General features: G+C 42.9%; 1 protein-coding gene and 1 pseudogene across 1 annotated transcript in view; one reads left to right on the plus strand and one right to left on the minus strand.

Moving 5' to 3' along the window:
* Positions 1-25,054, minus strand: part of CUNH3orf20 (chromosome unknown C3orf20 homolog) — a 94,380-nt gene that overhangs the window by 15,791 nt on the left and 53,535 nt on the right. Inside the window, exons 11-13 of the mRNA XM_032411997.1 lie at positions 9,636-9,939; positions 7,381-7,488; positions 5,594-5,736 (exon numbers count right to left, since the gene is read on the minus strand). Coding sequence (XP_032267888.1) covers positions 5,594-5,736; positions 7,381-7,488; positions 9,636-9,939 — 555 coding nt within the window. The remainder of the gene's footprint in view (positions 1-5,593; positions 5,737-7,380; positions 7,489-9,635; positions 9,940-25,054) is intronic.
* Positions 18,922-19,054, plus strand: LOC116636826 (annotated as a pseudogene).

Genomic DNA, 25,054 nt, shown 5'->3' on the forward strand with positions numbered 1-25,054 from the left:
CCCCCTCCCCAAACTCAAAGGTTAGTGGAGTCCTAACCCCCAGTACCCTAAAATGTGACCTTATTTGGAAATAGGGTTATTGCAGATGTAATGAGTCAAGAGGAAGTTATACCAGAGTAGGGTGGACCTCTAATTCAACATACCTGGTGTCCTTATAAAAAAAGGGGGTAATGTGGACACAGATAAACAGATGGGAGGACACCACGTGAAGCCTGGAGTAATAATGCTGCCACAGCCAAGGAACTACCAGAAGCCAGGAGACTGGCCTGGAGCAAGGCCTTCCCTAGCACCCTAGCACTTCTCTGCCTACACCTCTGTCTCTGGCCTCCAGAACCATGACATAATACATTTCAGGTTAAGCTACTCAGTTTGTGGACCACTGTTACAGGAGTCTTAAGAAACTAATGAATACAGAGACAGGACAGGCCCTGTTGTTTCATTGTTTCTTCGTATTTATTGAGCCCCTGCTATGCCACTTGCTTGAGGGCAAGGCATTTTAGGGACAAGAGACAAGCAGGGGGGAGGGGAGAGGAGGGCATCTTCCATCATTTTGAAAACGCTAGAAAAATTAAAAATGGAGGTATGGACTGAGCTGTCTCCCCTGTCCCCTTTGGTCCCATTTGGACAAAGGTGGTAGGAAAGTAGATTCTGGGAGTGGGTCTCTTGAGACTTCCTGAGCACCATAGTGGTGCTAAGGACTCCTACTCCTGTCCCCACCCCCCACCCCCACCCCCACCCCACCCGCAGATGGGTCACAGCTCAGCACTTCCTAGGGACTCAAAGCACAGGTAAATGGAGAAATGGGAATCCAGCCGAGTGGGGCACTGGAAAAGCACCCCTAGGTGAGAGCTTCCAATAGCAGGTTACAAGATGAGAGAGCCAGGGTGACCAGGATGTGGGGAGCATCAGCAGTGTCCCCAGGTGAGGCCCTCCACCAGGCCTGGGGCTGTGTTGACAAATGAAACGTACTGGCCACTGGGGAAACCGTCTCCTCTGCCTGGCCCTGGGCGGATGGAGAATGGGACCAGTGTTACCAGAGCAGAGAGGGTGGGCTTTGGAGACCAAATCAGCCCTCGCCCTGGGAGCTCGCTAACAGGGGAAAACAGCCCCTTTCCTTCCCCCTCCCTCAGCTGCAAGCACCCACAGAGCATCTTCCCTAACCCCCCACTTTTAAGTTGTGGTTAAAAGTACAGAACATAACATTTATCCATTTTCCAATGCATACTTTAGTGGCATTAAGTACATTCACATTGCTGTAGAGCCATCACCACTATCTACCGCCAGACTTTTTCATCTTCTCAAACTGAAACTCTGTCCCCATTAAATACCAGCTCCCCATTGTTCCTTCCCCAGCCCCTGACAGCCACCACCCTATCTGTCTCTGTGCATTTGACTCCTCTGTGGTCCTCATGTAAGTGCAATCATGCGGTGTTTGTCCTCTTGTGACTGGCTCATTTCACTGAGCATAACGTCCTTGAGGCGCATCCATGTTGTAGCTTGTGATAGGATTTCCTTCCTTTTTAAGGCTGAGCAATATTCCACTGTATGCACAGAACACATTTTTTTTAATCCGTTTATCCACTGACGGACACTTGGGTTGCGTCCTCTTCTTGGATATTATGAATAATGCTGCTATGAACATAGGTGTACAAATATCTCTTCGAAACCCCACTTTCAACTCTTTTAGGTAGCTACCCACAAGTGAAACTGTTGAATCATAACGCTGTGTAACTGTTTTCCACAGCGGCCACGCCATGTCACATCCCCGCCCGCAGCTCACGCGCGTCCCAGTGTCTCCACAGCCTCACCAAAACGTGCTGTTTTTGTTTTCTTGATAGTAGCCATCCTAATGGGTATGAGGTGGTATTTCACGGTGGTTTTGACTTGCATTCCTCTAATGATTAGTTCTCTTTACTCGTTTTCTTATCGATTTCTGCGTCTTTGGATTGGCCAAGGTAAAGCAGGTAGAGATCGTGTTCACTTCCAAATCCCCAGTGCTGAGCACGAGCCCGGGCAGGCAGTAGGAGGGGCATGACTTTTGGGTTAAAATCGAGGGCTGCTTCTGGGGAGAGGAGCCTCCCTCACAGGAGGTATATGAGGAGCGGCCAGAGGACCATGGCAACTGGTTATCAGTAGACCCTCTGTCAATCAGCCCTTCCTCAGTCTGACCTGACCTCTGCCTCCCGGGGATAAAATCAGCTCGAGGTCATCATTCAGTGAACATGCCCCCAGGCGGTTATATGTGCCAGGCCCTGGGGCTGAGCAAAGGACACAGAGAGAAGGGAGGTGGGCCATGCGATGCAGGACACCTGGCTTAACAGGTACAGAGAGACCTTCAGCCCTTCCCAACCCACAGCTGTCTCTGCAGCTGGCTCCTCTGAGTGCCCAGTGAGCAGCGCAGGCCTTCTGGAGCTGTCCTCCAGCTCTGCCCACCTCCCTGCATTTACTCTGCAGACCTGTATCCTCTCCCTCTCAGCTCCCTGCCTCGAATCCTCCCACTAGAGCTGTACAGAACCAAGCAGATCGGAAGTCTACTCTGGCAAGGAAGAAATGATTCCCGCCCAGGGACAGTGAGGCCCCCCCACTAGCTGTGAATGTGAGGCTGTCTGCCAGCCCCCTCTTGTAACAGAGGACCCAGAAATGAAAACACTAGAACTCCAGGAAGAGCATCTCCCTTGGGCTATACCGACAGCGCTGACTTCTAGGTCGTTTCTCAGCATGGTGCTCTGTCATGCCGGCACGTTCCATATCCACTGACCATAAACCTCCCAAACCACTGCTTGGCGGCTGGGCCTCCTGCGAACCTCCATCTGTCATCCTTCCCCACCTAGGGCACAACTGATCGGTCAGCCTTCCACGAACACATCCAAGTTACATATTTAGGGGAAAAGTGGACAGGCCAAACACAGAGGTCTGCCCTTCAGGCCAATCACCACTTGCTGGTGATCACTTGGCCGAACAAGCATCTGCCTGAGCCACATCCATCCATCTTGTTCGTAAGGACATCAAGAGATCTCACCCAGTGTCTTCCTTGAAGTTATTCTAGGCCGACAGCATGTCTCACTCCTATTCTAGTTACCCTGCTGGAAGAGGAATCGGACCAGTGGCTGGCTGTAGAACACGTCCAAAAATTCTTTGACACTCCTCCCATCGAGAGGTGTGGTCTCATTCCCCTCGTTTGAGTATGGGCTGGCCCTAGGGACTCATGTGCAGTGCAAGGTAATGCTACCTGACTTAGGAGGCAACACAGGTCCTACCTGGCTGCATCTCAGGACACTTGCTTTGGAACTGAGCCACCCACCATGTCTGAGGAAGCCCAGGCCACACGGATAAGCCAGGTGGTAAGTGTTCTGTCTGAAAGTCTGCATGGATGGCCAGGCATGGGAATGAGCAAGTCTTTGAGATGACTCTGGCCACTGTCATCTTCTGACGTGACCACATGGGAGACCCCAAGCAAGCACTACCTAGCTGAGCCCCATCAGCCCCCAGACCCTCAGAGACAATAATAGGAAATGGCTGTGTGGTTTTACATCACTGAGCTTGAGGTGGTTCCTTTCACAGACGTAGATAAAAGAGCTGTTGTTATGGCAACATTTTCTTGTCAAATTCCATTCCTTTTTTTCTCTAAGTGCTTTCAAACTGCCAACCTAATAGGCCATTCTAGAATTAAGAGGAGTCCTACTGGTTTATAATCTCAGGAATCCTCCCCCTTCCACTTTTGAAAACCTAGACTGTGCATGCATGTGTGTGTATCTGTGTGTGTTTTTGTCTGTGTGTGCATCTGTGTGTTTGTGTGTCTCAGTGTGTCTGTGTGCATGTCTCTGTGTGCCTCTGTGTGTGTGTCTGTGTTTGTGTGTGGGTAGTTTGCGGATTCTCTCCCCACCATTCCTCAAAAACTTACTGAAATCTGTTGTAAGCATGAAGTCCTTTCAGAACCCTTGTATGTAACAAATTAGGAGCCTAGAATTCATTTTAGCAAATAATAACAGCACTAACAACTGTAACTTATAACCTCTCAATAAATGTTTGTGATGTGCCAGAATTTCTCACCTACCTGACTCATCTAATCCGCACAACCCAGGGCAATGAAAACTATGCTCATTCTTGCTTTACAGACAAAGCAGCTGAGGCAGAGAGGGTAAACGGTCCTTGCAAGGACAGTGGCAGCCAAATAAAGAGCTACATCTCCTTGTAACTAGTTTTGGCCTCTCTCACTCCCCATCTACCACACCCACAAGCACCCCATCCATTAAATGTCTCTTGAAATGCCTCTGCTTGCTGTTTTTGGCATCTGCCAGTGGCCTCCGCTCATCTTCAGTTTGGGCCTTCTGGATGGCATCCTCCCCATCGTTCTTTCTTGAACCTGAGCAGACCCACAGCCTGTTTCCCTTTTTCCCTGGGACTGTCAATGAGCTAGCTGGTCTTGAAGGACCCCCAAGCCCTCCTCGAGTCTTCAGCGGTGGGGTCTCAATGACTTTCTTCTCTGCACCTGGCAGCATCTGCCCTTCCTGATGTCCCCGGGCTCCTGGGGATCCTGCCTTCTCTACTAAGCGGTCCAGGATGCTGGGGTCAGGTTGTGACCTCTATGGTTCCTTCTAGAGGAACCTGTTTAGGGTCAGGCAGACATTCTGGCACAGCTCAAACTCAGTGCGCTGGGGAGAAATTGGCGTCAGGACTCCTAGAAAGCTGAGGGGCATGGTGGGAATGGGCTGGGTTGCTGTCTGGACTCAGCGTGCTAGGGGTGCAGGCAGAGGGAGCCCCTTGCACAGGCAGGCAATGCTTTGTACGTGTGTTTGCTCCTCATTGTGGTTTATATGGCACTTTGGCAAACACACTTTCATAAGAGGTGGGATTTACCATCCTCATTTTAAAGGTGAAGACAATGTGGATTAGGGAGGCAAATGGTCCCCTGGCTTATAAAGAGCAGAGTTGGGGCTCCCGCCTCGTCTTGGGACCCCTGACCCAGTAAGGTTTACACTGCACTGTACAGCCCAGGCATTCCAGAATCCACTCCTAACATAGCCTCTAGCAATGTCATAAACTGTGGGCTCCTTCCCTGGACCAGGCTGCATGCTTCTTGAGCCAAGAGACCAACCTTTGTTCATCTCACCCAAGCTGGGCCTGGGAGGCACTCAATAGATGGGCGTCACCTGGTTGAAAAACCTGCACTCAGTGGCCAAGAGGCAGTCTTAAGCCAGCACCACCCCACTTCCCTTCACAAGGGCCTGAGCTCACTTTCTGAGGAACCCTTGTCTACGTGGCCCTGCTGGTAAACAGAGAAGCAGGACTGGGATGGGGTGTGATGGGGAAAAAGGTGGAGGTGTCCCTAGGACCCCTACCCAAACCTGTCTTCATGAGCCTCCCCGCCCCAGAAACCAGCACTGTGCAAACCATCCCATGTCCCCCTTTCTCCAAGAGGGACCTTTCCCCCAACTTGTGTCCCAGAGAAACCAACAACATGGCCTCATTCCCCCTTGCCACCTGTGAAGTCTTCTGCTTGCTGCCAGCTTCTTTCCCCACCAGTGTCCCTTCCAGGGCAAGGTCTCCTCCCACCCCATGCCTGCCCCTGCATCCCGAGTTTTTTCTGTTTTACCTAAATTTGTAGTTGTCTGGCAGGAAGTAGCCCATCTTGCAGTCTTGTTGAGCCTGGAAGATCTGTTTCAGCAGATTCTGCCTGCTAAAGCCATATCCATTCAAAATGCAGCCACCAAAAAGGAGCTTCCCCCCTGCGAACATCTGTAGACACACAGGAAGGACGTGGCGGGAGAGGCCCTCAGCACACCAGCACTGAATCTCAGGCCAGTGCCATGGGCTCTCAGAGCTTGTGCCAGAAGCCAGGCCTTTCTCTGATGGTTTCAGCAGTGGGGGGGAAGGGTGCTGCCCTCCCCAAGCCGCCCAGGGAAGTGTGGCTGAGCCTGTTCCCCATCGAGTCCTCCCAAGTCAGATGGCAGCCCCACCATCCCAACCTTTGCCCTCTGCTGGCCCACCTGCTCAGATGCCACTTCACACACAAGTGCTCCAGAGCCCTGGGGCTGGAAGGGTTTCTTCCTGCTCAGAGGGCCCCACCACACCCACCTACAGCTGACTGGACCACTTATCCCTATGCACTGATCAGCTGGTCCCATGGGATGGGAGCCTCTGGAGGGCAGGGATCTTGTCCTACTGCTCTCTGAACCCCCACCCTCTAATGTCAGTCTCCAGCAAGTAGACATGTGTCCAAAGATTTTTGTGCAAGGATATCCATTAGAGTGTTATTTGGTATGTCCCCTCTACCCCCGCCCAGCCAACATGGAAATAACCTAAATGTCCAACAAAAGGCTCACAGGTAGAGAAATCAAATGTCAGATTCTTATGCAGTGGTTAAAATAACAATTTAAAAAAGCAGTACCCCCAAAGTCAGAAAAAAGACTAAAAAAGCCAGAGGCCAAAATGTTAGCAGGAGTGTGCCCCAGAGCTTCCAACTGTGCTGAATCTAGCAGGTGCCCAGTACATACTTGCTGCATGAGGCAATCTGGGTAATATGGGGAAGTCATTATTTTCTAAATTGTATATTCTTTTTTTTTTTTTTTAAGATTTTATTTATTTATTTATTTGTCACAGAGAGAGAGAGAGAGAGAGAGAGAAGCAGGGGAAGTGGCAGGCAGAGGGAGAAGCAGGCTCCCCGCTGAGCAAGGAGCCCAATGCGGGGCTTGATCCCAGGACCCTGAGATCACAACCTGAACCGAAGGCAGATGCTTAACCAACTGAGCCACCCAGGCACCCCTCTAAATTGTATATTCTAAACTTTCTACAATGAATATATATTTTTTTACAATGCCCTGTTTTTAGTAAAAAGTTACTTAGAAACAGATGAAGAGGGGGGTGCCTGGGTGGCTCAGTAAGTTAAATGTCCAACTCTTAATTTCGGCTCAGGTCATGATCTCAGGGTCCTGGGATTGAGCCCTGCATGGGGCTCCACACTCAGTGGGGAGTCTGCTTGAGGATTCTCTCTCTCCCTTTCCCTCTGTCCCTCTCCCACTCATGCTCTTCCTCTCTCTCTCATCAATCAATCAATCAATCTCTAAAACAAAACAAAGCAAAAAAACCAGATGAAGAGAATTTGGTTCTCTAGGTTAGGTGTGCCCTGCTCCCTTGAGTCTTCCAGGATGAGGGATGGATGGGGTCAGGCTGGGAACAGGAGACTAGACTCCAGCCCTGACTCTATAAGCTGGGTGACTCTCAGTCAGACCTTCTGCTCTCTGGGCCTCAGAATGACCCTGCAGGCAGGACCCTCTCTCTTTCTCCCTCCCATATCTGTGATTCCACAAAGGTAGGGGCTGTGGGAGACAGGGGCTGTTGGCAGGCAATTGGCGGTGAGTCCCCCCCTTGGTCCCAGCTCACCAGAACCATCCCTGGCACCACGGCATACTTCTTCACCAACAGGGGGGGGTCCTTCTGCAGAGAGCTGTCCAGGTCATACCGCAGCAGGCGGTATGGGTCATGCCGGCACTGCCAAGACAGAAGTAAGTGCCCATCAATCCTATGCCAAGAGGATGCACTCAGATTCCTGCATTCTCAGGCTGACCAGGTTCCATGGAGTCCTGGAGCCCCATTCAACACAGCCTCCCAACTCCTGCTCAACAGGCTGTTCAGCCCCCACATGCACACCTCCCATGACCATTGCCATGATCATCTAGGTCCATCTAGGGCCTTCTGCTGGTGAAGGTTGTCATGGAGATAACTGCCCCCCACCACATGACAGCCACTAGCTCCACCCTCTAGGGTCTGCAGGACTTGACTGTTCCCTCTGCCTGGAAGAAGCCATGTTGGAGATTTGAAGGTATACCATATTCATGGGTGTACCCATTTTCAGGATTCCTCCACCCTCTACCACTGCTGGCTGTCCTCTGGATACCTCCCTGTCATTAGATCCAGTGCTGGGACCTGAATCAAACCTACATCTCAAGGTGGGGCCTGGTCAATCCAGAGTAAAGGGGGTCTCTTTCTCTTCCTTCTTTCTGGATGCTACAAATCCATTAAAATAGCTCATGTATAATGTTTTCTGGTTTTATCTGCCTTTTATTCCAGGTGCCTCCAGCTGTCCTGCCTGATGTTTCTATTTAAAATGTGAAATCCAGAACTATATCTGGCGTTCCAGCTTTCAGAGCAAGACAATGTTAAGGAACATTTCTGCCTTAATCACACACACTGGGATGGTGAAACCAGAGTCACTGTGAAACCTGACACCTCCCTCCAGAACTGTCCTCCACACTCCTCAAATCCCACTGCCCACTCCTACCTCAGATTCAAGGTCAGGCCCTGTCCCCATTCATGCTACTCACAGCTGGGCTGGACTGCCATGCATCTTATGCTTACAGGTAACTATTAATGAAAAATTAATAGCCTTGAGGTAAACTAAAGTCACCTCTAAGTTCCCATGTGGGCAGGGATCCTATGTCTATACACCGATGAGCACAGGGCAGGACTCAATAAGTGTTCACTAAGTCTATGTAAATTGGGGGTGACTCTAGAATACACAGCTTGGATGTACAAGACTAGTAAAAAGGCTTTTGGTGTCTGATCAGAAGGGTTCCAATGCCAAGCTCCTGGCACTGGCTGGAGTGCAGGCACAAGGGTGGGCACATAGGGTCAGGGAGGCCAAGGTCCTGGGAGGAGAGCTGGAGAGGGTATCCCCAGGGCAGATACAAAAACTTGGAAGTCAGGACTGCAGTAAAGGGAGAAGGGGCAGATAGGGAACAGAGAGGGCATAGGGCCAAGAGGATTTGAAAGAAGTCACCAGGTAGACACAAAGCTGATGTGCTCACATGGCATCCTCTCCTCCAGTTGGAGTGGGGATGGGGTCACCCCTGAACTGTGCTAAACCTGCCAGGGAAGGTTACTGAGGGAGGATGATGATGAGACTCAGGAACGACCCTGCAGGCAGGACAGGACCAGGGGGTGTTCTACGTGCCCCTGACAGATCCTTGAGACTTCAACCACAATGAACAGGGACCTCAAGCGCCCCTTTCCCTGACCACCTTTGCACAGGCTGCTGCCTCTGATGGGAACACTCACCCACCTGCCCGAACCCTCTCATCCTGGGAGACTCTCCCTGACTCTCTGGAGGTGGCAGGCCCTGCTCCCAGCTCCTGAACCCCCCGGAGCTGGCCTTTCATGGCCCTGCTCAGGGCTGCTATAGCTGTTGCCCCACCATGCTGGGAGCCCCTCGGGGGCCTGGCACGGGGCCAGCACACAGTAGGTACTCAGCCACAGTCTATGAACATTCTTGAGTCCTGAGTATCCATTGGGGAGTCCATCTCTGCTCCAAGTACTCACACCAATATATAACCACACGCTATGGGGAGTGCTCTGGATGAAAATGGCAGAAAAGATCTCAAGGTCAGAAAGAGCACCCACTTTGATGTGGTGACATTCGTCTCCGGACAGGAGGATGAGTCAGAGAGAGAGAAGACAGGCGAAACATGGCAGATGGTGTGTTGAAGAGTGTGCGCAAAGGCCCCAAGGAGAAAAGGAAGTGAAAGGGGGCCCATGTGCTGAGGCCGAAGGGCAGCCTCTCAGCCAGATGCTCAGTCAGTCCTAGCGTCCCTGGGGGGCTGTCTTCCCTTGAGGCCTCCCGAGCTGGGCCCTGGACCAACCTGGATGCAGGGTGAGGCGCGGCCCTGCTGCCGGTGACTGTGGAGTGTATCGAGCAGCCACTGGAGCTGTGCGGTGCTGGTGGGGTTCTGGCTTGAGACTATCCCGAACACCAGTACCTGGCTGGGGTCTCGGGGTGCGGACAGGAAGCGCTCCAGCTCCACGTCAGTTACCAAGGGTGCCTTCACCGTGCACCGGCAGCCAGCCCGGATGTCTTCCTTGCGAATGAGCTTCCGCAGCACCAGCGGGCAGTCGGAGGGCGAGGCTGCCCACCTGGTAGGGCTGCGCACCTCTCCAGACTTTCCTCTGCAATGAGGAACAAGTGGGCAGGTGCTCAGTGGGCCAGTGCTCAGGCCTTGGATGGAGCCCCCTCACCTCTGTGTGCCTCAGTTTCCTCAGGTACAAAACTGGTGACTCCTTTATCCATCCAACAAAAACTTTGGAGGCATCCTGAACCCCTTTCTTTCTCTGACACCCCACATCCCATCCAAGTTACCAGGAAGCCTGTCTGCTCTACATTCAAGAATGATCTAGAATCTACCCACTTTCCTGCTCCCCCACTCCTACTGACATGGCCCAAGCCACCATCATTTCTTGCTTGGATGCCTGCCAGGGCCTCCTAATGGCACTCTGCTTTCTTCCCTGGCCCCTCTTCAATCTATTCTGTACACACCAGACTGAGGGATCCTGGCTCCTGTTAGAACCCAAGTCATGTCACATCACGTCATGTCACTATTCTCTTTGAAACCCTCCAGTGGCGTTCCATCTTTCACAGAATAAAAGCCTAACTCCCTATGATGCCCTTCCAGGCTGTACACGATCTGGCCTCCTTCCTCAGCCCCTTGCCCTCCCTTACTCTCCAATATTCTCACCTTTGTTTATTGTGCTCAGCTGCTCTAGCCTCTGCTTATCCTCCAACCTCAGGGCCTTTGCTCTTGCTGTTCCTTCTGCCTGCCTGGCTCTTCCCCCAGGCAGCCACAAAACTCACTTTCCTTCCCACCTCCTTTATGTCTTTGTGCAAATGCCACCTTCTCAGAGTGGCTTTCTCTGACTGTCCTATTTGGAATTGCATCTCTCAATCCTCAATACTCTTTCCCTGTCCCTGACTATTTTTCTCCTTATCATTGCTCATTAGCTAACATACTATACATTTTACTTATTTTGATTATTGTACTTCTCTATCCCAACAGAACATAAATTTCATGAGTGAGTTCATGAGTTTGGAGTGTTTTGCTTAGTGAAATAAATTGTAGTTCTTGGCAAATAGTAAAGATTCAATAGAGATTCAAAAAATATGCAAATACTAATCAGGTACCTACTATGTGCCAGACACTGCACTGGGTTGTCTCAATGTTGTTGTAGTTAGATGGGAATGAGCACCATTCAAATATAAAGTGCTGCTATGATTTTATTCTTATCATTACTACTGCCTTACATTGTGGTTAGCATTGTATGCATCCACAGTCCCTGGCATAGACACTGTCTTGGCTAATTTTGTAATAATCCCCTGTGATAGCCTGGGCAGAAACTATTATCACTGTTTACAGATTGGAAAACAGAAAATTCCCACTGGGTGAATGGGTCACCCATGTTCATACAGTGATTAAGTGACAAGGGCTAGGATTAAAAACCAGGTCATCCTAAAACAAGAGCAATGCCAGTAATTTAACTACTCATATTTTCACAGAAGCTATCTGATACTAATAAACACTTGCTAAACTTAAGAATATCTCTTCTTCAAGAACATGAATATCTTGGGGGAAAAAGGTTAGATCTATTAATCACAACTTACTAAGTTAAGATAAATCCAAAATGGATCAAGAATTTAAATGTGAGAAAATTAAGCCATAAACATTCTAGTAGAAAATAGGGATGAATCATTTTATAATTTTAGAGTAGGGAAAGCCTTTGATAATTAGGATTCCAAAGTCCAGAAGTCATGATAGAAAAAGACTGATAAATTTAACTACACAAAAGAAAAATGAAAAAATCTGAGTGGCAAAACCATTACAAAGACAAATGACAAATGACAAACTGGGAAATACGTATATGAAACTCCCATCACAGACAAGTGGTTCATTTCCCTACTATGTAAAAAACTGTAAATGAATCAGAAAAAGTTAATAACCCAGCAAAATATGAACAAAGTAAGTGAATACACAATTCACAGAAAATTATAAGAGTGATTTTTTAAAAGATTCATCCATTTATTTGAGAGAGAGAGTGTGTGTGTGTGAGCAGGGGGAGGGGCAGAAGGAGAGGGAGAGAATCCTCAAGCAGACTCCCTGCTGCGCACAGGGCCCTACATGGGGCTTGATCCCATGACCCTGAGATCATGACCCAAGCTGAAATCAAGAGTTGGATGCCCAACCAACTGAGCCACCCGGTGCCCCAAAAATGATTTTTAAAATTATACAAATATAAGACTGACATTGCCAAAAATGGCAAAGTAGAGAACTCCAAATCTATGTCCCTTCACTAAAGCAACAATTAAACTGGCAAAAACTGTCAGAATCAACTTTATCAGAGCTCTGAAAACTAACTTAAAAATTTACCACAGTCAGGGCAATGCTTAATGAGGAAAGAAACTGCTCTATTTTGGTAAGAGAGTACTGTGGTGTTTTAACTTACTCACTTCCTATCCCCCACTCCCCAGCTTGGTGGCATCTGTGGGGATGGCAGCTCATGTTCCTGGTGTGGTTTGCTGATACCAGAGAGGGTATTATGGACTTTTCTCTCAAGTAACTGTGATTACATGGTTTGACGTGTCTGGAGATTCCCTGAAGGACTGGCTAAGGGGCTTACTTTTGTTTTGCCCACCTTGGAACTTTCTCCTGGACAGCATCTCTCAAAATCATTTAAAAGGAAATATAAGAGACACAACCTCCTGGTGCAAGGGATAACAGACAGGCACACATTACAGAAATGAAAAAAACCTGAGAGGATGATGCTGGGGGAAAAATACATGAGGGAATAAAGACTTTGAAAGTTTCCACATATACTAGGGAATCTAAAGGGGCACATGCATGCCCAGGGTTGGAACCATGTTTAGAAAAAGCTTGAGAACACCCTAGTTTTTCACATCTGGCTGACCTTTGGTCTCTGCACATGTGAGACATGAAAGACAAAGCAGAGATGTAAACAGCCTGGCTAAAAGCACTGAAGGAGTGTACCTCAACACAGTTAATCTGCAAAGACTGGGAGAGTGTTTTTTGTTTTTTTGGCTCCAGGTATTTAAGAAGTCTGTCAAATTTCACTAGTTGACCACTAAGTTAACCAGAGACTTTATGACCACACATGACAAAGAAAGTAGTCTTCATAACAGTAGTCTGGGAAAGTCACTAAACAACTACAAACTATGAGCAACAAAAACAAACCCTGGAGAGAGGGAAGAATTTGATTTCCAGAGTTACCATATTATAATATTAAAATATTCAGTTTTCAGCAAAAAGTTATGAAGCACTCAAAGAAAAAAGAAATTAAGAAAAACTATCCCTGAGGAACTCCAGCTATTGGAATTACTAGATAAAGATCTTTAAATCAACTGTCCTAATTATGCCCAAAGTACTAAGGAAACTAGGAATGAATAACTAAAGGAAACCAGGAAAACAATGTCCTACCAAACAGGGAATATCAATGAAGAAATAAAAAGTATAAAATAAGCCAACTAGAAATTTTAGAGTTGAAAAGTATAATAAATGAAATGAAAAATTCAACAGCAAATCTGAACAGTCAGGAAAAAGAATCAGCAGACTTGAAGACAGGCCAATTAAGATTATCCACTCTGAGGAACAGGAAGAAAAAAGAACAAAGAAAAATTAATAGAGCCTCAGTTACATGTGGGACTCCATCAAGAACGCCAAGATAAACTCAATGGGAGTTGGGAAGTTGCCCTTGGGAAGGACAAGAAAGAAAGGAGCAGAAAGAGTATTTGAAGGAATAATTGCCAAAAACTCTTCAAATTTACAGAACTTTAAGAAGCTCAACAATCTCTAGGTGAGATAAATTCAAAGAGATCTACAACGAGACACAATTGTTGAAAGTCAAAGACAAAAAGAGAATCTTGAAAGCAACAAAAGTGGTTCATCATATACAAGGGATCCTTAATAAGATTAACAGCTAATTTCTCATAAAATATCATGGAGGCTGGAAGGCAGCAGAATGACATATTTAAAGTGCTAAAAAAACAAAAACAAAAACAAAAACAAAACTCTCCAACAAAGAATTCTATATTAAGCAAATTTATCTTTCAAAAATAAGAGAGAAGTCAAGACATTCCAAGATAAATAAAAGCTGAGGGAGTTTGTCACTAGTAGACCTGCTGCAAAAGAAATGCTAAAGTGCCTTAAATTGAAATGGAAGAATACTAGACAGTAACTTGAAACTATATGAAGAAACAAAAAACACTGTAAAGGTAACTATATAAGTAAATATAAACCCAGCATAATTGTATTTTCAACTCCTCTGTTTTTTTCCTATATGATTTAAAAGACAAATACATAAAACAATAATTATAAATCTATGTTAATTGGGCACACGATGCATAAAGATGTAGTTTTTGGCAACAAAACATGGTAGGGGGGATGAGTTTGTATAGGAGCAGAGATTTTGCAGACTTTTGAAGCTAAGTTTGTATTAATTCAAGCTAGATTGTTATTGTAATACCCAGACCAACTACTAAGAAAATAACTAAAAACTATATAGAAAAGGAAATAAGAAGGGAATCAAAATTGTATGTAGGGCACCTGGGTGGCTCAGTTGGTTAAGTGTCTGGCTCTTGATTTTGGCTCAGGTCATGAGATTGAGCCCCATGTCAGCCTCCACACTCAGCATGGAGTCTGCTTGAGATTCTCTCTCTCCCTCTCCCTCTGCCCCTCCCCCACTCACATTCTTTCTCGCTCTCTCTAAAACAAAACAAATAAATAAAATCATTTAAAAAACTGTATGCATTAATTAGGGCTCTCCAGAAACAGTATATATATAGGATATATATGGATATATATCAGAGAAAATTTATTACAGGAGCTGGTTCCTATGATTATAGAGGCCAAGAAATCCCACAGTCTGCTGTCTGCAAACTGCAGAGCCAGGAAATCCAGTAGTATAATTTAATCTGAGCCCAAAGACCTGAGAACCAAGGGAACCAATGGTATAATTCTTAGTCCAAGGCCAAAGGCCTAAGAACCAGGAGGCTGCTGTGTAAGTCCTAGAGTCCAAAGACCCAAGAACTAGGAGCTCTGATGTCTGAGGGCAGGAAGAAATGGACTTTCCAGCTCAAGAAGAGAGAGAAGGAATTCACTTTTCCTTTGCTTTTTTTTGTTTTATTCAGGCCCTCAGTAGATTGGATGATGCCCACCCCCATTGGTAAAGATGGGTCTATTTACTCAGTCTACTGAATCAAATGCTAATCTCTTCCAGAAACACATTCACAGACACGCCCCAAAATACTGTTTCTCCCTTATCCTAGTCAAGTTGGAACAAAATTAAGCATCACACCATACACCAACACACATAAAAAGAATAAAAACAAAAGTCAACAATGGAGGAATTGAGGAACAAAAAAATGTAAGATTTATGGAAAACCAATAACAAAATGGAAGAAGTAAGTCCTTAATAGTAATTACTTATAAATGTAAATGGATTAAAATCTTCAACAAAAGTCAGAGATTGGCAAAATGGAAAAGAAAAAAACAACCCATGATCTAACTATATGCTCTCTACAAGAGACTCAAAGATACAACTAGGTTGCAAGTAAAAGGATAGAAATAAACTCCACGCAAATAGTAACCAAAAATGAACAGGTGTGGCTAAGCTAATACCAAACAAAACTGTACTTTAAGTAAAAAATTATTTCAGGAGACAAATAAAGCATTATATATCAAAAACGGTAATTCTCACTAGAAATGCAACAATTATGAATATATATGCAATATGACAATACAGCTTCTAACTATATGAAGCAAAAACTGACAGAATTGAAGGGAGAAACAGATAATTCTATTCTAATTCTAGTTGGAGATTTCAACATTCTATTTTCAATAACAGACAGAACAAGTATAAAAAAGATGAACAAGAAAATAGACAGTTTAAAGAACACTTTAAGTCAACTAACCTAAAAGACATGGATAGATCATTTAACTCAACTATAGCAGAATACACATTCTTCTCAAGTGCACATGGATCATTCTCCAGCATAAACTATATATTCACCCATCAAAAAGTCCCAATAAATTAAAAAAGAATGAAATCATACAAAATATTTTCTCTAATAACAGTGGAACAAAATTAGAAATCACTAACAGAAAGAAATTTGGAAAACTCATAAATTAAGAAATTAAGCATACATTCTTAAACGGTCAATGGGTCAAAGAAGGAATCACAAAAAAAATTAGGAAATACTTCGACATTAATGAAAACAAAACAACCCCAAATACCAAAACTTATGGGATACATTGAGAAGAGTACTCAGAGGAAGATGTATAGCATTAAGAGAGAAGAAAGAGCTCAAATCAATAACCTAACCGAACTTTACACTAGCAAAACAAGAACAATCTAAACCCAAAACTAGTAGAGGGAAGGAAATCATTCTCAGTAGAGTGAAGATAAAGAAAATAGAAAATAGAAGGCAATATAGAGAAACAACTAAAAAATGTTGGTTCTCTGAAAAGATCAATAAGGCTGACTAATCTTTAGTTAGACTAAGAAAAAGGAGAGAAGACTCAAATTACTAAAATAAAATATGAAAGTGGGACATTACTACTGATCTTACAAAACTAGAAAGGATTATAAGAAGTTATTATGAACTGTACATCAACAAATTAGATAATCTAAATGAAATGGATAAATTCCTAGAAACACACAAACTACCAAAACTGACTGAAGAAGAAATATAAAATCTGAATAAGCCTCTAACAAGTAAAAAAAATGAATCAGTAATCAAAAAACTTTCTACAAAGAAAAACCCAGGACCAGATGGTTTCCCTTTTGAATTCCTTTTTTTTTTTTTTAAGGTTTTATTTATTTATTTGACAGACAGAGACAGCGAGAGAGTGAACACAAGCAGGGGGAGTGGGAGAGGGAGAAGCAGGCTTCCCGCCGAGCAGGGAGCCGGATGCAGGGCTCGATCCCAGGACCCTGAGATCATGACCTGAGCCGAAGGCAGACGCTTAACGACTGAGCCACCCAGGCGCCCCTCCCTTTTGAATTCTAACAAACATTTGGATAACAAACACCAATTGTCCTCAAATTCATCTAAAAAATAGATCAGGAAAGAACACTTCCTAACTCATTCTGAGGCCAGGATTACCCTGATACCAAAGCCAAAGAAAAGAAAAGAAAAATACAGGTGGATATCCATTATGAATGTAGATGCAAAAATTCTCAATGAAATAAATACTAGCAAGCCAAATCCAACAGCATATTAAAAGGATTATACACCATGACTAAGCAGGGTTTGCCCAAGGAACATAAGGGTGGTTCAACTTATGAAAATCAATCAGGGTAACACATCTCCTTAATAAAATTAAGATAAAAAACCACAAGATCCTCTCAATTGATAGAGAAAAAACATTTGATAATTCAAACACCCTAGGATTAGAAGGGAACTTCCTCAACATGATAAAAGACATTTATTTATTTATGAAACACTCACTGCTAACTTCATATCCAATGGTAAAAGACTCCAAGCTTTACCCCTTATAGATCAGGAATAAGACAAGGATGCTCACTTTCACCATTTCTATTCAACATTGTACTGGAAGTTCTAACTAGAGCAATTAGACAAGAAAAAGAAATAAAAGCCGTCTAAATTGGAAATAAGGAGTAAAACTATTTCTATTCACAGATAATATGATTTATATATGGAAAATCCTATAGAATACACACACACACACACACACACACACAATAAGAGCTAATATACAAATTCAGTTAAATGTCAGGATAAAAGATTAACAGGCACAAGTCAGTTATATTTCTATACACTAGTGAAGAACAATCTGAAAAAGGAATTAAGAAAATAATTTCATTTATAATAGCATCAAAAAGGATAAAATACTTAGGAATAAATGTAACCAAGATAGTGAAAGACTCACCCAACGAATACTACAAAACATTGAAAGAAATTGTTTTATTTTGTTTTTTCCTTTTAAATTTTTATTTAAATTCTAATTAGTTAACATACAATGCAATATTGGTTTCAGGAGGAGAATTCAGTGATTCATCACTTACATACAACACCCAGTGTTCATCCTAACAAGTACCCTCCTTAATACTCATCACCCATCTAGCCCGTCCCCCACTCCATCAACCCCCAGTTTGTTCTCTATCATTAAGAGTCTCTTATGGTTTGTTTCCTTCTCTCTCTCTCTCTCTCTCTTTTTTAAAGAAATTTTAAAATATATAAATAAATGGAAGACATCCCATTTTCTTGTGTTGAAAGACTTAATATTGTTAAACTGGCAATACTACCCCAATTAAGCTGCAGATTTGATGTGCTTCCTATCAATATTTCAACAGCCTTTCTTGCAGAAATGCAACAGCCAACCCTCAAATTCATATGGAATTGTAAGGAATCATGAATAGCTGAAACTATGTTGAAAAAGAAGAACAAAGTTGGAGGACTCACACATCCTGATTTCAAAACTTACTATTAAGCTACAGCAATCAAACCAGTGTGATATTTGCATAATGACAGACATATTGACCAATAGAATAGAATAGAGAGCACAGAAATAAACCCTTACATATATGGTCAAATGATTTTTGATAAGGACGCCAAGACCATTCAATAGGGAAAGCACAGTTTCTTTTCAATAGATGGTGCTGGCAAAACTGGACTTACACATGCAAAAGAATGAAGTTCTTTTTAACAAAAATTAAACAAAAATTAACTCCAAATGGATCAAGAACCTAAAATAATATAATTCTTAAAAGAAAACATTGGAGAAAAACTGTACAACATTGGGTTTGGCGATGATTTCAAGGATATGACAGCAAAGGCACAGGTAACATAAGAAAAAATAGACAAATTGCATTTCATGAAAACAAAAATTTTGTGAATCAAAAGACACTATCCATAGAGTAAAAAGACAACCCACAGAATGGGAAAATATATTTGCAAATTATATATCTAATAAGAGAATACCCAGAATATTTAAAAAGCTCCTAAAATCAACAAAATAATAAACACCTGATTAAAAATGGGGAAAGAGCAGTCTCTTGCTGCAGCAATGTGAGTGGCACCAGGCACCAGGCTTGGAGTGAAACTCCACGGATCACTTTAAGAAAATGGCAGGCAAGCCAGACATGGGCAATTGCCAGCTTTGATAAGGCCAAGCTGAAGAAAACAGAGAAACAGGAGAAGAACACCCTGCCAGCCAAAGAGCCCATTGAGCAGGAGAAGTGAAGTGAAATTTCCTAAGAACCTAGAGGATTCCCCACCCCTCTCATCTTCAAGACACCCCAGTCATGTAGAGGAAGAAGAGTCACCTGCTAGACGGATAAGTAACAAGCTGCACTGTGAACCCAGGCACTCCAAGCCAATGCCACCAGCCTGCAAGTCTCTGAGGGGACTCTCCAATCAGACTGCCAAATTCTCCAGTTTGCCCTGGGATATTACAGCAAATTATTTGTATGATTAATGAAAATAAAACACACCTTGTGGCAAAAAAAAAAAAAAAAAATGAAGAAAGAACTTGAATAGCCTTTTCTCAAAAAAAGATGCAAATAGCCAACAAACACATGAAAAGATGTTCAACATCACTACTCATCAGGGAAAAAGAAGTCAAAACTACAATGAGACATCACCTCACACTCCTTAGGATAGCTACTATAAAAAAAAAAAAAGATGAAAAAGAAAAAGAAAACAGCAAGTGTTGAAAAGAATGTGGAGAAATTGGGACTCTTGCATACCATTGGTAGGAATGTAAAATGGTATAGCCATGGTGGAAAACTATATGGTGTTTCCTCAAAAAATTTTTAAAAAATAGAATGTCCATATAATCCAGCAAATCCATTAGGGGTATTCACCCAAAAGAATGGAAAACAGGTCTCAAGGAAATATTTATACACCCATCTTCATATCAGCATTACTCACAGTAGCTAAAATGTGGAAGTTACACAAGTGTCCCTCAACAGATAAATAATAAACCAAATGTAGTCTATGTATACAAAGGACTATTCAGCCCTTAAAAGGAAAGAAATTCTGACGCATACTACAGCATGGATGAACCTGTAAGACATTATGCTAAGTAAAATAAGCCAGCCACACACAAAAAATACTGTGTGATTCCACTTATATAAAGTACTTAGAGTAGTCAAAGTCATAAAAATAAAGTACAGTGGTGGTTGCCAGAGGCTGGGGAGAGGAAATGAGGGATTAGTGTTTAATGGGGACAGAGTTTCAGTTTTATAAGATGAAAAGAGTTCTGGAGATGGACAGTGGTGATGGTCGCATAACATTATGAATGTATTTAATACCATTGAAATAAATACACTTAAATATATCAGGATGATAAATTTTATTTTATATGCATTTTATACCACAACAAAAAATTGAAAAAAGAAATTATAAAAGGTGCTTGACTTCACTTACAATAAAATAAATGCAGAAGATGGTAGGAGAATCCTAAGCTCACCTGTCCCACAGATAGAACTAGATAACACCCATATCAGTGTAAATAGAGGTAATAGGTTCAGAAAATAACCTGAAGACTGGTAGAAGCGACTCTCCACAGCTAAATGTAGAGAGGAGGCCACATCAAAGAGGATAGGAAGAGTGGAAACATGGTCAGAAACTAAATGGACCCGCAAGATTGTTCCAGGAGGGAGGGACACTGCAGGGGTGAAGAGGGGGAAAGAAATAGATCCTCACATCAGGCACCACAGTCACAGGGAACCCACACAGGGAAGATGAATCCCCATAACATTTGGCTTTAAAAACCAGATGGGCCGAATTTTGTGAGTTCTTATAATCAGTGGGGCTTAACATCTGGAACTTCAAAAATCAGTAGGCTTAGCTCTGGGAGAGCTGGGAGGGCAATAGGAAACTGAGTCCCTGCCCTTAAAGAGACAGCACAACAAACAGCCCCATGGAGATACAGCAGAGAAGCAGCCATTTGAAAGCTGCCTGAGATAAACGGGAGGGAGATCTGTTTACTAATCTCAGAGTGTGTGCTAAAGGGGCAGGCATTGATAGGAGACCTGTCCAGGAACAAAGAAGCTGGCAAGTGCCATTTCCCTCCCCTACCCCCAGCCTAGACACACAGACACCACAACCAGCATGGTACCAACATGCTGACATTCGCTACCGAACTTGCTAAGAGTGCACCCTACCCCCACACACTTCTGCAGATACACCTCCTCCAACCTGGCGGGCCATGGTTTCCAGGGGCTGCAGGTCCCCTCCCACAGCAAACCTTCTCAGACCTTGATAACACCACTGTCCCCCTCCTATGTTTTCCTTCGGACAGGCCTCCTCTAATACACCTTTGGCTAGAGCCCATCCAAATTGATGTCACAAGCCTGGCAACATGCAAGCAGCCCCAACAAGGACCAGCACCACTCCAAAGTGACTCTTGCCCCAGGGAGAGGGGAAGATAACCACACACACCAGTCCAACTGTGACCCAGCAGTGGGCTGGGAGTAGACATCTGGTCTGACTACAGGCCCCGCCCACCAATAAAACTTCCCAGGGGACAATACAGGGAAAGCATCCTGTACATCGATGCTACTGCATCTCTGGAAAATGCCTGGTCTGACTTAACTCAAGCCCAGGGAGGCCCCAGACTAACCCATTAACAACACAGGAATCAAACCCTGCCCACAACAGGTGAAGAGAGCCATTGCAGATGACTGGACTGAAGGCAAAAGTGGCTCAGCCACAACAGCAGGGTACACAGAACACATATACAAGACAGTCCTAAAGCGCCAGTTCTTGTGAATAGGGGACACTGCATAGCAGGGCACCACAGGACCTCTTCTTTGTGAGACCACTACTTTCGAGAGCAGGAGATGTAGCTGACTTTCCTAATACATTGTAACAGACAAAGAGTTAGACAGAATGAAGAGACAGAGGAACACGTCCCAAATGAAAGAATAGGACAAAATCACAGCAAGAGACCTAAACAAAACTGAGATAAGTAATACACCTGATCAAAAATTTAAAGAAATGGTCTACAAGAGTCTTATTTCAGACCTAAAGACACATACAGGTTAAAAGTGAAGGGATGGAGAAGCATTTATCGTGCAAATGGAAGGGAAAAGAAACCCAGGGTAGCAATACTTATACCAGACAAAGTAGACTTTAAAACAAAGACTGTAACAAGAGACCAAGAAGAACACTATATAATTAATCATAAAGGGAACAACACAAGAAAATGTAACTGTATATATTTGTTCACCCAACATGGGAGCACCCAAATACATAAAGCAGCTTATAACAAACATAAAGGAAGTAATTATTAGTAATGCAATAAGAGTAGGGGACTTTAATATCCCATTTACACCAATGGATAGATTGTCCAAACAGAAAATCAACAGGAAAGAGTGGCTTTGAATGACACATTGGACCAGATGGATCTAACAGATATATTCAGAACATTCCATCCTAAAACAGCAGAATATACATTCTTTTCAACTGCACATGGAACATTCTCCAGAATAGATCACATATTAGGCCACAAAAAAGTCTCAACAAATTGAAAAAGACTGAAGTCATACCATGTACCTTTTCTGACTATGAAACTAGAAATCAACCATAACAAAAAATCTGGAAAGACTACAAATACATAGAGGTTAAACAATATGCTACTAAACAATGAATGGGTCAACTAAAAGAAAGAAAATTAAAAAATACATGGGAACAAATGAAAATGAAAACACAGTGGTCCAAAATCTTTGGGATGCACCAAAAGCAGTTCTAAAAGGGAAGTATATAGTAATATAAGCCTAACTCAAGAAACAAGAAAAATATCAAATAAACAACCTAAACTTACAGCTAAAGGAGATAGAAAAAGAAAAAGATTAGAGCAGAAATAAACAAAATAGAAACTAAAAAACAACAGATCAATGAAACCAGGACCTGGTTCTTTGAAAAGATCAATAAAATTGATAAACCTTCATCAAACAAACAAACAAAAACAAAGACAGAGAGAGAAAGGACTCAGACAAAATCAGAAATGAAAGAGGAGAAATAACAACCAACACCACAGAAATACAAAAGATTAAAAGAGAATATTATGAAAAACTGTATGCTAACAAACTGGACAACCTAGAAGAAATGGATAAATTCCTAGAAACATATAACCTCTCAAAACTGGATCAGAAAGAAATAGAAAATTTGAACAAACCAATTATGGAATAAAATTGAGTCAGTAATCAAAAAGCTCCCAGCAAACAAAAGTCCAGGACCCCATGGTTTCACAGGTGAATTCTACCAAACATTTAAAGAGTTAATACCTATTCTTGTCAAACTATCCCAAAAAATAGAAGAGGAAGGAAAGCTGTTCCAAATTTATTCTGAGGCCACCATAAACCTGATACCAAAGACACTGCAAAAAAAGAGAACTATAGGCCAGTATCTCTGATGAACATAGATGCAAAAGCCTCAGCAAAATATTAGCAAACCAAACCTAACAATACATTTAAAAAATCATTCACCACAATCAAGTGGGATTTATTGCTGGAATGCAAGGGTGGTTCAATATTCACAAATCAATCAATAAGATACATCACATCAACAAGAGAAAGGATAAAAACCATATGATCATTTCAATAGATGCTGAAAAAGCGTTTGACAAAGCACAACATCCATTCATGATAAACATCAACAAAGTAGGTTTAGAGGAACATACCTCAACATAATAAAGACCATATATGAAAAACCCACAGCAAACATCATACTCAATGGGAAAAAACTGAGAGCTTTCCCCCTAAGGTCAGAAACAAGACAAGGATGTCCACACTCACCACTTCTATTCAACATAGTACTGGAAGTCCTAGCCACAGCAATCAGACAACAAAAAGAAAAGGCATTCAAATTGGTAAGGAAGAAGTAAAACTTCCACTATTTGCAGATGACATGATACTAGATATAGAAAACCCTAAAGACTCCATCAAAAAACTGCTAGAATTGATAAATGAATTCAGTAAGGTTGAGGGTTACAAAATCAACACACAGAAATCCGTTGCATTTCTATGTACTAATAATGAAGTAGCAGAAAGAGAAATTAAGAAAACAATCCATTTACAATTGCACCAAAAATAATAAAATACCTAGGAATAAACTTAGCCAAGGAGATGAAACATCTGCACTTTGAAAACTATAAAACACTGATGAAAGAAATTGAAGACAACACAAAAAATTGGAAGAATATTCCATGCTGATGGATTACAACACAAAAAATTGGAAGGATATTCTATGCTCATGGATTAAATATTGTTAAACTGTCCATCTACCCAAAGCAATCTATATATTTAACACAGTCCCTATCAAAATACCAATAGCATTTTTCATAGAACTAGAATAAATAATCCTAAAATTTGTATGGAACCACAACAGAACCCAAATAGCCAAAGCAATCTTGAAAAAGAACAAAACTGGAGGTATCACAATTCCATCTTCAAGTTATATTACAAAGCTGCAGTAATCAAAACAGTATGGTACTGGCACAAAAACAGACATGTAGATCAACGGAACAAATTAGAGAGCCCAGAAATAAAACCACAATTAGATGGTCAATTAATTTTTGACAAAACAGGCAAGAATATGCAATGAGGAAAAGACAGTCTCTTCAACAAATGATATCAGGAAAACTGAACAGCTACATGCAAAAGAATGAAACTGGACCACTTTCTTAGACCATATACAAAAATAAACTCAAAATGGATTAAGGACCAAAATATGACACCAGAGACCATAAAAATCCTAGAAGGGAGCACAGGCAGTAATTTCTCTGACACTGACCATAGCAATATTTTTCTAGATATGTTTCCTGAGGCAAGGGAAACAATAGCAAAAATAAACTATTGGAACTATATCAAAATAAAATGTTTCTGCACAGCAAAGGAAACAATCAACAAAACCAAAAGACTACTTATGGAATGGGAGAACATATTTGCAAATGCCATATCTAATAAAGGGTTAGTATCCAAAATATATAAAGAACTTATAAAAGTCAACGCCAAAAACCAAATAATCCAATTAAAAAATGGGCAGAAGACATGAACAGATATTTCTCCAAAGAAGACATACAGATGGCCAACAGACACATGAAGATGCTTATTATCACTCAACATCAGGGAAATGCAAATCAAAACCACAATGAGATATCATCTCACACCTGTCAGAACGGCTAAAATTAACAACATAGGAAACAACAGATGTTGGCAAGGATGCAGAGAGAGGGGAACCCTCTTACAC

The sequence above is a fragment of the Phoca vitulina genome, unplaced genomic scaffold (genome assembly GCF_004348235.1).
Source record: "Phoca vitulina isolate PV1807 unplaced genomic scaffold, GSC_HSeal_1.0 scaffold13, whole genome shotgun sequence".
Taxonomy (NCBI): domain Eukaryota; kingdom Metazoa; phylum Chordata; class Mammalia; order Carnivora; family Phocidae; genus Phoca; species Phoca vitulina.